This window comes from Echeneis naucrates, chromosome 24, assembly GCF_900963305.1.
Source record: "Echeneis naucrates chromosome 24, fEcheNa1.1, whole genome shotgun sequence".
NCBI lineage: Eukaryota > Metazoa > Chordata > Actinopteri > Carangiformes > Echeneidae > Echeneis > Echeneis naucrates.
Window position 1 is genome coordinate 19,437,701 of NC_042534.1, and position 14,511 is coordinate 19,452,211.

General features: G+C 40.5%; 1 protein-coding gene across 1 annotated transcript in view; it reads right to left on the reverse strand.

Annotated features, from left to right (window-relative positions):
* Positions 1 to 13,771, reverse strand: part of LOC115038277 (potassium channel subfamily K member 10-like) — a 53,218-nt gene extending 39,447 nt beyond the window's left edge. Inside the window, exons 1-3 of the mRNA XM_029497140.1 lie at positions 13,717 to 13,771; positions 11,807 to 12,192; positions 5,056 to 5,173 (exon numbers count right to left, since the gene is read on the reverse strand). Of these exons, the coding sequence (XP_029353000.1) occupies positions 5,056 to 5,173; positions 11,807 to 12,192; positions 13,717 to 13,771 (559 nt within the window). The remainder of the gene's footprint in view (positions 1 to 5,055; positions 5,174 to 11,806; positions 12,193 to 13,716) is intronic.
* Positions 13,772 to 14,511: the final 740 nt, after the last annotated feature.

Below are 14,511 nucleotides of genomic sequence, written 5' to 3' on the forward strand. Positions count from 1 at the left end.
ATTGCTTCCTACACAAAGAAAAACCCTGCCTCTACTGGTGAGGATGAAAGTCTTATCATGCCTGCAGCCAGGGATTCCTGGATATACTTCCCCATAGCCTTTTGTTCTGGGCAAGATATTTTGTATAACCAGCTGTTGGGAAGAAGTGCGCCTGGCCGGAGGTCAATGGCACAGTCATAGGGTCAGTGGGGTAGTAGAGACAAGGCATAATGTTTGCTGAACACTTGACCTAAGTCGTGATACAGGGGACAAACCTAGTGGTTCAGGGACAGACAGAGGATCATGGGAGGCAGGAACAAGGGCAGAACACAGGCAGTTGATGTGACAAAAGGTACTTCAAGATGCTACCTTCCCTGTGGCCCAGTCAATGTGCGGATTATGGAGAGTAAGCCAAGAACCAAGGACGAGAGGGGAGCCATGGCAATCAAAAACATGGAATCTGATCATCTCCTGATGATTACATGAAGGCTGACTGGCTTGGTCTTCTCTGTAAGAAGTTGTCCATTGAGGACTCCAGCGTCTCTTCGGCGGTTCAGTCTCCAATGCCAATTGATTCACCACATTGTGGTCCAAAGTTCTCATCTTCCCCTGAATCACCGAGAGTTGGAAGCTGAAGGGTCTGCTGCTGCCACACGATGGAAACCACCATCACTGTTATGTGAGGAGAGGGAATGGAAGTCTTGCCCAACAGTATCTCTCCTACTGCTGTTTACTGGACGGAGTGAATAGGTGGACAAAAAATGGTCTGGCTGACCACAAAAGAGGCAACTCCGGGTGGTTAAGCAGTGTAGCTTCTCCTCTGGGGTAAGTTTGGTTCAGCTGAGCTGCATGGTTCGGGTACCAGAGGTGGCTGACAGACAGGGGAGGAGAATAAGGTAAGGTAGATGGCAATGGATTTGTGGAGGCGGTTGTCCACCCTGATGGCCAGGCCAATGAGATTATCGAGGCCTTCAGGCTCTTCCCGGGAGGCCAACTTGATAGTGCCACTGAGGGTGTTGTGGAAGACCTCTTGAAGTGCCTCCTCATTCCAGCCACTCTCAGCTGCCAAGCAGCAAAACTCCACTGTCAGTTCAGCTACTGAGTGAGAGCCTTGACTGAGAGAGAGCATTCTTTTCGCAACCTGTTTACCTTGGACCTGGTGGTCGAAGATCTTCATCTCCCCTTAGAAGTCCACAAATGAGGAACAGATTGGAGACTGCTTCTCCAACACTGCTGTAGCCCAGCTGCACGCCGAGCAACGGAGGCGACCGATTAAATAAGATACCTACTCTCTGTGGAGTAGGTGTAGGGTTGTTGCTCAGAGACCAAGGAACATTGCATTAAGAAGTCTCTGCATAGTCTCAGATTACCGTCATATGGCTCTGGAGGGGGCACATAGGTTTTAAGGGGGGCAGGAGAGGGAATGTGAGGTGGTTAAACTGGCTGAGAAAAGTCAGGGTTGGGGAATTGACACTGAACCTGGTTTGCAGAACCTAGTTGTGTTGTCCTAGTAGGCTACCTTTGCTGCTGATGGCTTGGTGGAGTGGACCGGATTCTGCTGAGTCCATTTTAGGGCAAATCGTACTGTTTTGTGCTCACTAAAGACTCAGGCGCAGACACACGACTCGGTGAAAGGTTTTATTACTGAAGGAAAGCAGGACTGGGGCTCCTTGGCTGGAGAAATACAGGGACCGAGGCAGGGACTGTGGGTAAGGCAGTGAGCAGGTTGAGCAGGAGTCCAGAGCAGGTGGATCACTGGGAGACTGGGACAGGAGGACTGCAGCCAGAGGGAGAATGCAGGTAAATATTCAGGTTCAAGTCTTGAAAACACAATCTTGTGATGATGAAGGTGGGTGTAGTACACTGAGCAGGGTCTATGATCTGGCAGAGTGGAAGTGGCAGCACTGGCCTTTTGTAGCAGTCTTGATTATGGCACGAGTTACAGCTGGTGATGGTTATATTCTGCTCCTGTACACCAGTCTCCACTCAAGCAATCAGTCCTCCTCTCTGTCCCACCCCTACGCACACACAGGTTAACTGGGGGTTGGGGGTGTGTCCGGATGCACAGCCACAGGGACAGTTACAGTTCAGTTATGAGGTCATTGACCTGTAGAGACTTTGATGATGTGGTGTTATGATCATTACATCATTCTTCTTGCCCCAGTCTACACCCCAATGGAAAAGTGAGCATAGAAACAGAATAGCAAAATCTTGGACCTCATCAAGCATTGAGGCCCTACAAATATGTTTTTACTGCACCATAAGAAAGTTGGTTTAAGTAGTAAGTATCCAAAAATATATTACTTTCTGTGTTATCTTCTTATTCCCTCCAAAGACATAATCATATTCCACAATTACAAACTGTGGAGGCCCAAGAAGTTTAAGGGCATTCTTAATGAGAAAAAAGGGTGTTTGTTATAGCAGCGGTCGCCAACCCTGGTACCGGTCCATGGGTCTTTTGAACCGGGCCACACAGAAAGAAGAAATAACTTATATTATTTATGTTTTATTTTTTGTTACATCCGTCTATGACTCACTCTTGACATACATAAAGATGTTTGTCTCAGTCATGTGATACGTCACCGCTAAAATTAAACCCACAAGCTAGTGAAATTATTAAAAAAAGGTTTCTTTGTGAAGGGAAAAGGCCCAGTGAGGAGACAGAAGACGAGCCTGTGACTTCCATGAAAAAGAAAGCTGCATTTAGGTTCGGGGTTAGGGGGCAGAGAGGATGTTACTCATGTTACATTGTTGACGCGGTGTTACAAAGACACTGCTAATAAAGTTCCATACAAGTGGATTCACGTTTATTATGATATTTAGAAAATGGCACATTTTATATGCCAATGGTATCATTTTGTTTTGTTGCAATTATCCGCCACACCTTAAAGGCCGGTCCGTGGAAATATTGTCTGACATTTAACTGGTCCATGGTGCAAAAAAGGTTGGGGACTGCTGTGTTGCAGGATCTGCTGAGGAGAAAAAATTTATTGATTAATTAAAAAGTGGTGAAATTAGCTATCAGTTAGGCCAAAATTCAGTGTAAAGAAAAGATTGAGCTAAAGTTCTAGATAGTCTTACTCCAGGGCAGCTTGGCAGGAAATTAAAAACATGGCTTCTATTAACACAAAGACGAAAGAAGACAGGAAGCGGTAATTCTGCCGTACCTTATGAATTCAATAGTTTGCATGCTTGCTTTGAGAGAGCTGACATGTCACCTGACATGGTGGAGCTTAAACTTCACTTGGACCTGTACTTATTTTCCAAAAGGAAGATGTGCTCAGTCTGCCTAAAGCCACCCCAGCCAACAGGGCCACTGGACAAGATGGCATCTATGGCAAGAGCCTCAGAAACTGTGCTGAGCAGCCCATCAGTTCTCACTGGACCAAGGAATGGCTCTGTTACTGCAGAAAACTTCCCAAACAGTTTCTTCTGGCTACCATACACAGCCATGGTTTAGCAAGGCTCCTACCTATGGATTTTCTTCTTCATTTAACACCATGCAGCCTGTCTTCCTCACCAAAAAAGACTTGACATTCACTTCAGTTTATACCAAAGCCTAATTTTATATATATAATTTTTTTACAGACTGACCACAGAGCATCCTTGCAAACACAGGTTCACTGCAAGGGTGCATCCTTTCCCCCTCTTTTTTATCTTTATATTAATGACTTAATGAGCAACTATCCCAACTGTGATTTTATTAATATGGTGACAGACACTCTTCCTCTCACTGCTCTCTAGATCTGAACCAGATCATGGCCCTGAGGAATTTTGTAAAATTCTGTGACAATGCTCTATCGGAGTTGAACATTATTAAGACAAAAGTGCTTATCATAGATATCAGGGTGACTACCTCTAAGCTGTACCCATGGGTCATATATAGAGAAAATGTGGAGAGGTACACAGAAACCATAATCAAAAAAGCACACCAACATCATAAGGTCCTCAGGAAATTCAATTTATTGACATTGCCATGTTGACAGCGTTTTGCTCTCTTCACACTCAAAACAGGTATGTTTATATGAACTCTATTCCCATTACTGTGTTCTGAAAATGTGTTATTTATTCAGATTTATTGTATTGTAAATGGTGCAATAGGATTCCTTTCATAGGGTCACAGGTGCTTCAGTACTGTTTTTTTTTTTATATGTATTTTCTTTTGTATTAATTGACTGGTTGACACACACACCTTGATGATTAATGTGTCCTTAGGGGCGTCACTGTAGGCTAAGCCTAATTTATGTATTCAGTGTGAATGAGTTAAATTCAGTTTCAGATACAAGGCAATGTTTGTAATTCATTTTTATTTTTACTGTATTTTCCTTTTTAAAAAACAAACTATTTTAAGTTACAGTTAAATATGTCAGTCTGCATTGAGCTTGACTGCGAGAGTGGTGTTGTGGTGAAGAAAGAGTCTATGTTGACAGCATTTTGCTCTCTATACACTCAAAACAGGCACAAACATGAGTTCACCAGATTTGCCAGTGTATCCAGCCTCCGATTGTGCACCAGAACAAAACACAGCATGGGAGCTGGGATCTGCAGAACATCCCAGCTATAAGAATACTGTGAATACATGCTCAATAACTGGAGTACCCCTATGAAGAGTAGTCTCATATTATTAGTAGCAAGTCAAGGCAAAGGCCTATGACGTCATGAATGAACGCTCCCATGCCCTTCATCCCCAGAAGTCTTCCTCTTTGCCTCTCCAAGTGCTCCACAAATCAGCACAGATCATCATTCATGTCAGAAGCCATACGCATGGCAAACAGTCACCTACAGGACCTATCTGTGCTCTCTCTGAAGTTTGGTATGCATCACACTTATGTAGAATGGATCACTGATCATTAATTTCATTTTTTTATTTATTCATTATTAGCAAGTTTAAGTATTAAAGTGATCATTTTAAAATCACAAAGAGCCAGAATCAATTTTACTCCAAACTGTGTGACTGTGTGAAATAGTTTTTATGTATGTCTCCTTGTTTGTATTGTATTGTATGCCCAGTACTAATTGCTTTTGTGGACTAATAAGGTAATGTTTTGTAGGTAGATACGACCATAACCATATTACCTATTGTTGTAATGACTGTTCCAGCAAAGAAGAAGGCACTGCCCAGATCCCAGTGGCTGGAGTTATAGGAAGTGTCACCAATGGGATTCACTCCTGCATTCACTGCTTCCACTGAGTGCTGGAAGAAAAAACAGAGACAGAGGCATATGAGAAAAGCTTCACTGGACTTTTTTTCTTTAGGATGTGGACTTTTTCGTCAAAGTGTTGGGCTGATTCAACTAAATGAAACACCGGGCTAGTTCAGGTTGAGCACTGAGGTCGCATGCCTTTGCTGACAAGGCAATCACCTTTTATACTTTGTACTCTCAGAAATCAGCAGTGAATGTGCAGTCTGTGCAATATCCTCAAACAAAATATAGCTGAACAAATTATGCCCCATAGATTGTTTCCATGTTTCTCGCTTTCCAAAATATTTCTCACTTTGCTGTAGGCATTTGTTCTTACAAATCTGTTTGTCTCCCAACAAGAAGGTCCTGGAGCCTTTCTGTGTGGAATTTGCATATTCTGGGTTTCCTATCACATTCCAAACACATGTATAACTCGGTTGATTGGTGACTCTAAATAGCCCATATGTTTTGGCACTGCTATGGACTGGTGACCTGTCCAGGGTGTACCCTGTCCTTGTCTGGAGCATTGGCTGCATTCACAGTGACCTGGAAACGGATAAGTGGTCGAAGATGAGATGATCTCTCAACCACTTCTTCTCTGGAAATATTGTACTCTGTCTGCACAATTGATCAGTTTGTTCATTGTGACAATATACTATAAAACCACATGATCACAGAATTTAAGTGCACATGACAAATGACCAACTACAGAATGTGTCAACACTAGATGGCCACTAGGTGGAAGCATAGTACTGAAATACAACTCAAAAGATTTTGGGACAAATCCATGTTTGACCACAATGTATCTGCAATGGAGAGTGGTGCTGTGGACACTGTTATTAGCAGCTGTGGTCGAGAGAGCTAGAGTGAATAAATAGAGGTAACAGTAGTAAAGCTGGTGAATCAGGTCAATAAAACTTTATTTTTCTCATTGTTTTACAGCAGTTACAGCAGCCGGACAAATAAACCACTCAACCCACCTCAAACCTCTGAATGCAAAACACCTGCATCCTGCTGTTCAAAGCACAGCAGCAGCTTTATACTGCTTTAGTTGGTTCAGTTTTAAAATGCTTAAATCTGTACAATAAAACAACTGATGCTGATCCACTTCTTAGGCATCTGTAAGTCTTTTTTTTTTTTGAAGCAGACGGTTAGTTTACTTATTTAAAGAAACACAAAAGATATCTAATGAAAAATGTCAAAATCGAACAGGGTTTCATATGTTCCTCACTTATCTAGATGACCTAAGATAATCACTTTTGCTTTCTTTGTTTCAGAGCGAAAATACAGACATTATGGTTTATTTTTGGTTGTTTTGTGGTTTGTTTGGAAGAGTTGTTAACTGGTAAAATAAAATTGCCAGCCTGAATTATTGTCCCAGTCCGCCCCTGTCGATGATTCTAATCGGTTCCATAATTCAGAGAGGATTTTCAAATCAAAAATGTATAAATATCAGTTTTTACAACTTTACAAAACAATTCTGTGAACTGAAAAGGAATGATAAAGCCACTTGCATGCATGTGTATGTGTGAGTGAGAGAAAGGAGAGAGAGTGCTTCATTTGGATCCAGTTTTGCTGTTCACACAGACTAAGAACTAACTGCAAGCTGAACTGCTGTGAAAGAAGGGAGCAGGACTCACCAGGCTACTGTATCTAAATACATATGCGTAAGCACAGCTGTTGGTCAGATATAAATGGAGGTGCTAATGTGTCTATAAAGCTCACTGCTTTCAATAGAGCCAAGGAGAGTAAACAACCGTTAGCCTACAGGCAGAAAGAAAGCCAGTGAATCAACTCAATAAAACATAATTTTTTCGGATTGTTTCACTGAGGTCATGTTCAACAGCTCAAATAAATTCCATAGCTTAAATAAACACGCACAGAAGAGCCATGAGTTGTGTGTTTACTTCCTGCTAGCAAAAGCATGGTGAGGAACGTGTGTTTCTGAGAGTTTCTGACAGAGACATGGCCAACAGAAAGAGAAGCGAACTCTATTGAGAAATGCTCTTTCTGTATACTTACATTTCTGTCAGGACCAAATTATGCTGGTCGCCAAAGGTATGGTTAGTTTGAAAGAGTAAAAATTCAAATGTGGTTAGGGTTAGGGTTAGGGTGTTTTTTACAATTTTATTTCATTAAAATTTTGGTTATTTATTTATTGTATTGTATTGTTAGTAAATGTATTGATTCACATTTCTGTCTGGATCATTTCATTGTTTTGAAAATAATGCTGCTCATCCAAAGTAGTTTTTTTATTTAATTAATATTTATGCTTTAATGTTTAACTATTATATTTTGAACTGTGAACATTAAAGTTGTTACATGGCCAGTATTTGACGTGATCTGTTTTAAAGGTACTAATATTATGACTCAGAAAAAATTCACCAATGAGAAATTACTGGTATTCAATATTGGTAATTGGTATTGAATATTTCATTCAAAAAGTAAATTTGAACGAATCTTAAAAGTGTGGTATCGCCCATCACTACCGTAGAGCATGAGTTTTAGTGAGATTAAAAAAAAGAAGGGAATAATAAGCCAAGTAATTGTGTTGACAGAAAGAGGGGCATTATTGGTAAATTACTGTTAATGCAGCCATAACAAAGGGCTCTCAGTAAAACTCTCCAGAATAAAACTTTGAAGAGATGGAATATAATGTGTGTGCCCACGAAATTGCAAAATAAGTTAACACTGCAGCAAGAACAATGACAGACAGACTGAAATATCTTTATCCACCCCCCCATCCCCAAAAAATAAATAATTATTTTGGGAGTATTTCTGTTATAAGAAGGATTAGCTGGGGGGGTCATCCAGTCTACCGTAATTTCTGGACTATATGCCACAATTTCTTTCACACACTTTGAACCCTGAGGCTTCACCTGTTGACTCAGTCCACCTAGTGGTTGGGATGCTGGTGTCCCAAACTAATTAACATATGAAAGGCATCCTTTCCACAATGAAAGTAAGGAAGGGTTTAATGAAAATTTCAACGCAGACGTTTTTAACACACTTTCAGCTACATGCACAAAAATGTTGACGTTTCTAGGTGCTATGGTTTTATCATTGTTACTGAAAATGTGTCGGACAGTTGGAGACGATGGCAAGACAACAAGCGGTGTCAACAACAAAGGGAGTGTAAACATATGTGCACTACCTTTACACCATTTCTTTCACCTCCAAAATATCCTATACTGTCATAGAAACAACACCAAAGTACAAAAATGGAGTTTATTTCCCAGTAAAGGTTTCAACAAGCCTGCTCACCAAAAACAAAAAAAGTTGCACGTCATTTTCTATCACCGTGAAATACGAACATTCTTTGATCAAACCCTGACCAGAACATTGAATAAAACCACAAGCTTGGCTCATTTTAAAGCTGAAGATGTGCCCAACAATAATCCGCGGTTAATTTTTATCCATTGTGTCCAACTAATCGGACGTTTTGTCTTCTTTTCCCTTTGTTGGCTCTCCCTAACCCATGTCAGCAAGTCAACAATGGACATTTCGACAAAATGTGTGTTTTTACTGCCCCAAGTTTTAATGTAATTATGAAATTAATAATAAAAGACAATACATGAAATTTCAGAAATTCATATTTCGAGGGTCTTTGTTAATTTCAGCCATCACTGATAGCTGTAGGTTTACATCTGGAGTTATAAAGCTTCAAAATAACAACATAAAACAGGCAAAAATAGGTAAAATATTTGTTTGGATAGGTTTTGGACACCATATATTTAGCCCTATAAATGCAATTTTCAAATGAAATTTTACTTTTGTAACTGGTGTTCCTAAAAGCAGTCATGTCTGTCATTGGCCAAAAAGTTATCTGTTTAAAAAAAAATTGTATATCACTGAAATCTTGCAGTATGAATTTTAGCCAAAATGGACCATTTTGGATTGGTTTGGCACACTGGAGATCGCCAATGGGCACTGTTTGGTAAAAACCCTATAGTTCCTCAGTAGTTTTACCTATCAACCTAAAATTTGGTACACTTGTGGACAGGGAGTGTGTGAACCATATATGTAAAATTCAACCTGTTTCATAGTGAAAATTTTGAGAAAAAAATTCTAACTCGTTTTTTATTTTTCCAAAAAATATAGTTTTTTCAAATGGCCCTATTTTTTAGGGAATGACTCAATTCAATATTTTAATCAATAGATGTAAAGGTACAGATGTCTTCTTTCATTTAAGCCATCAGCCATAGTTCTGGGATTAGTACTTCTGAAGTTATAAAGCTTTATTTGCAGTGATACAAAAACAGGCAGAAATTGCCAAAAAGGGCCTCTGCATCAAGGGGACAACGATGCAGCTAATTTATGGATTTTTACGGGTAATGAGCTTCATGCCGCCAATACATTTAACGTCACATCAGAATGAAATTTCCGAACAGGTCACAGTGGACCAATGATTGTAAACTGCACAAGCTCAAGGGTGAATTTACCTCGAGACAAAATTGACATTGAGAACAACAATGAAAGAGAGACTGAGAAAGTGTGTGATGAAATAATTATAAGGCTGTTCAATTCTGACACTGAAGAAGATGGCTCTAGTGATTTTAGTGCGCAGGAGGAAGATGAAGATAGCAATCAATAACTTTTCTGGTAGGCTAATGTTTTTTTTTTAACCAGCCATGTTACAGGCGCTGTATGGGGGACCAAAAGGGACAGAAGGAAATATATAAATGAATCTTAATAAATACTTCAATGTGTCATTAAATAATTAAAATACCAGTTCATGTAATGAAAAAATATATGTAATTATTAGGACCATGAAATAATTCAATACATAGATCCCTAACCCTAACCCTAACCCATATATATATATATATATATATATGGACAAATTTGTTTTCCTCTTTAAATTTAGCGGGTGCAGCTTAATTTAAGGTGCGCTTCAGGTCCACAAATTAAAAAATTAAAAAAGCTGCTCTCAGAAAGTTGCAACTTGAGGGTCAGAGGGTGATCACCAATCAGACATAGGCTCATAATTAAAGGTGCACAACAGTTTGTGGATTACAACTGGTGTGTGTGCATGCATGCCTGAGCTAAATGGACTGAGAAAATGTAATCAAAACATTAGGTACAAAAGACAGTAAATAATCATATCACCAAAATTGATAAGAATCAAGATAATCGTGAAACTGATTATTTCTCTCAACAAACCATACCCTCAAAAATCCATAACTGTCCCATTTCTAGTGGATTCATGATTTTTAATGTGCAAACAGAAAACCAGAAATCTGAAAACATGTTCTCTTTATCAGAGTTATGAATTGATTTCGTTTTAGTAATCTCACTCAGTGGGCCACACATTATTAAGAAGGATATGACAAAAAAGAAAAATAGCGTCACTGTTTGTTGTGTGGATTACAATTTGAGTTCATTAATAAACCTTTGGACAATAATTTCAAAATAACTTTAAAGTCTTGAGTTAGTCTTAACTTTATTGGGACTTTAAATTGCAGTGGAAATTAATCAGTATCATTTCTAGAAATTTGGAGAAATTGCTGTACCTAACATGGACAGAGAACAGGCTTCTTACTTCATGCTTACTGTCTTGTGGTGGTTGAAAGATTGCTGAAAGATTTTACCATGGAGGTAAGCAGTAAGCCTGTGTTGAATAATTTAGCCTTCTGCTAACTGGAGCCACAAGCTAGTGGCTGTGTTGCTCATGCCATATGTATGATTATATTGCCCATGAGATGACAACTGCAGGACAGTCTACTGTCAACCCAGTCTCCATTTAGTCATAGGCGCTCCAGAATAATACTACTTTTTATTTCCTGTCCTGAGCTTAATTTCAGATTATCAAATATATTGACTGACTGTCAATTGCTTCCAGTTAAACTGTGTGAATAGGAGGAAGAAATATATCGAACAAAAAATGTTGCGTTGTTCATACATTATGAGCACTGGTTGAAGTGTTAAAATGCAGCCAATGAAGATCCCAATGATCTGAAATTTCAAGGGTAGAAAAGCACGGCGGCGTAGTGGTTAGTGCTGTCGCCCTGCAATAAGAAGGCCTGGATCCTCTCTGTGCGAATTTTGCATGTTCTTCCCATGTCTGTGTGGGTTTCCTCCAGGAAATTCTGGTTTCTTCCAAACTCCAAAGACATGTATGTCTAGGTTAACTGGCGACTCTAAATTGTCCGTAGGTCTCAATGCGAGCGTGAGTGGTTGTTCGTCTCCGTGTGTCTTTGTGTGTTGGCCCTGTGATGGACTGGCGACCTGTCCAGGGTGTACCCTGCCTCATTGGCTGGGATTGGCTCCAGCACCCCGCGACGGAAATTTAACAGAAGATGGATGGATGGATACATATATATATATATATTTATATATATATAGATAGCTAGAGATAGATAGATAGATTATTTTCACATTTCTTGAAAATATTCTTAATTTTAAAATCTTAATAATATTCAATATATTCATCAAGAAGCTTCAAGGATGTATAGCGACATCAAGACAATTCAGTGTGGTTTGTTTCCAGTTCCAGAGTGGCTGATTGAGTGTGGAGGCATGTGTATAGTATGTATGGCATGTGATCAATGTGAATCTCATGTTCTCATGTTTCAGTAGACATGAGTCCCTACTGGGTAACATGAGCAGGTGGAGGAAAAGCTTCGATTAGCAGCTGTGCTTACCTTAATGATAGTCTCTAGCTCGTCTGGGGACACACAAGGGTGTTTATGTAGGAAGGCCGCCTTCTCTGCTGTGATGGTGATCTTCTGGTTGCTCTCAAAGGGCTGCTCCAGTGCTCGAAACACCAGGCTGCCCGCCACAAGATAGGCCACCACGACCACAAACACTGCTAACACTGTCTTCAACTTCATCATGGTGAAAGGAGCTGAACCAGTGGCCACTGCCTCCATGCTGGCCACCATGTTTGTTGGTCGGCTAGAAACTGATAGCCGTGGCAGAGCGCAACCCATTGGGTTCTGCATGGTGGCCACACTGGCTTGCACCAAACTGGACTGAAGCATGCCTGGTTGCACCTTTTTTGGGGGGACCAGATTGGTCTGAACTGCCACTGAAATAAATGATACATTAAAATCTCAGAGTAACAGGTATTAAAGATAGTAATGTCAATAAGGTCTTGCACTGGAGCAAGTCATAGATTTCTTCCTCTTCCTTAGTATTACAGCCTATTAGTTTTCTTTCAAATATTTATCTCTTCAACATTTCTGGTTAATAGCTTGATCTCTGAAGCATTTTTACTATTTCTAAACCAGAAAGAAAGGTCTTTCTCCAAGCCTTTGTGAGGGGAAGGGGCAGCTCTCAGTTACATATTGCACCAGACACACACCCTGCTCTGAGTGAAAATGGCTTGATGCTGGACACCCCTGTTGCTGAGGGTATTTTGCATGCAATGCCAAAAACGTACACAATCTGTTTGAACCTCAATGAAAGTGTGTGGCATCCAGACAATAATAAAAATAATCATAGGTTCTACTTGAGAGTCAGATTGAGGAGTTTAGACAAATTCTATAGCACAAGTCCTTTATTTGTCACACAGTTGGGAAACTACATTTAGTTTTTGTTTTGAAAGAGAATCTTAATCAAATTCTACTTGTTTACTCTTTCAAGAGCTTTCAACTGTGTGCCATAATCATAATCAAGGTGAAGGTGAACTAGAGTCAGGGAGGTGGAGAGGTGAAAGCAGCTGGTGATGTGCAACTAAAAGCTGTAAAAAAAGGTTTGAAAGTAAACCTTCAGTTTATCAATGGATAATAATAACAATACAATGGATTCACCTCATTATTTGTTCAGCACTGACATAGGGAAGACAACATATCGTTAAACGTCACACCCTATAGATGATCTGTTAGAGCAGAGTATTGGTTTACCCAGTGACATTTTTCACCATCTATTTGTTACATAACATTATGCAACAGTGGGAATCCTGACGACTATACCGGCACTGAGATCACTAAGTAAAACGATCAACTGTCTTGTATCGTTCAATGTCTTTGTTGCGGCATGCGTCGAACATCAGAAAATATACTGATGTTGGGATATAAGGCTGTCGCATCCCTACAGATGCTCCTAGAATATTTTGTCATCACCTGCACTGGGGGTGACGCCCGGATGAGAAAATTCTATTAATGACACAAGCGGGGGTGAAACACATGCAGGATGTGGGGGGCATCTCCCAGCGGTAGATGAGATCTGTGTACGTCTCTCCACTGCATCACACAAACAGCGTCTGTTTACATTCCATGCACAGCCTCATTCTGAGCTTAGCTCGTTTTCTCACATTGTCAGATACCCTGCTCGTGTTTAAACGCCACCATGGTAAACTTCTGCCTCTTATGTATGTCTCTGACGAATAACACTTTAGTCAGCGTTATTCTTTTATTAGGAGGTTTGTTAGAGCTGTGGATGTGGGAAAGCCTGTTTCGACAACACGGACTGCAGCATTTCACCTCCCAACACGCAGTAATAATAAGGGAAAGATCTTCACTTCCACCACATCCACTAAAAGCTGTAGTGGGACGGGCAATCAACTGCAGTCTAAACATATAAACTCCAAGACATTGACTGGTGGTCTAACCTGGTGGAGGGTTCGCATTCCCCGGTTTCCTTGGATTCTCCGTCGGAAATTTCATTTTGATTCTCGTTGTTGTCGTGGAGGGAAATAAATTTCTCTAATTTCTCCAGTCAGCCGATTCCGTAGGCGTAAACCGAGAAAGGATGCGGGCCGATGGGCAGTTGCGACACATTATCCTCTTGCTGCTGGACTAGTCGAAAGGCCGGATGGATGCGGCATCTCTTTCTTTTCACCCACGGTGATGCTTAGGAGCGCACTCCCACTACTCAATGCATCACCGTCTGCATTGTACAGTGCTTAACATCGTGCGGGGCGCGACACAATGTCCAGGAATCTGACGATCACATTGTGCTTAGTGGAATTTCTGTAGTATTTACTCCAGAATGCAGCAGAGCAGCCAGTCTACATTTCCAGTAAAAAGGTTCTGTCATCCCACGACGCAAAGTTGCATCTGCTGTCAGGCGGCTGCGTAATAGCCTACTACAAGACCTGACGTAAATGGGCGCTTGTGGGAGAGAGGAGCGACAAAGGAAAAGAAACAGAAAGAAAATGTAAGGACAGTAACAGAAAAGCAACAAAGAAAAAATAAAGGATATGGAAAAAAGAAAAGGGACGGAAAGAAATGACTGGGAAAGAATCAGAAGGTGAAAGCAATGAAAGAAAAGGAAAAGAAGGTACAGAAAAAATATAAGGGAAGGAAAAGAAGCAGAGGAAGATGAAGGGAAAGTAAAAGGAAAAGAAAAAGCAGGAAAGGGGAAATAAAGGAAAAGTGTGAATGATTCAGAAAATGTAAACAAA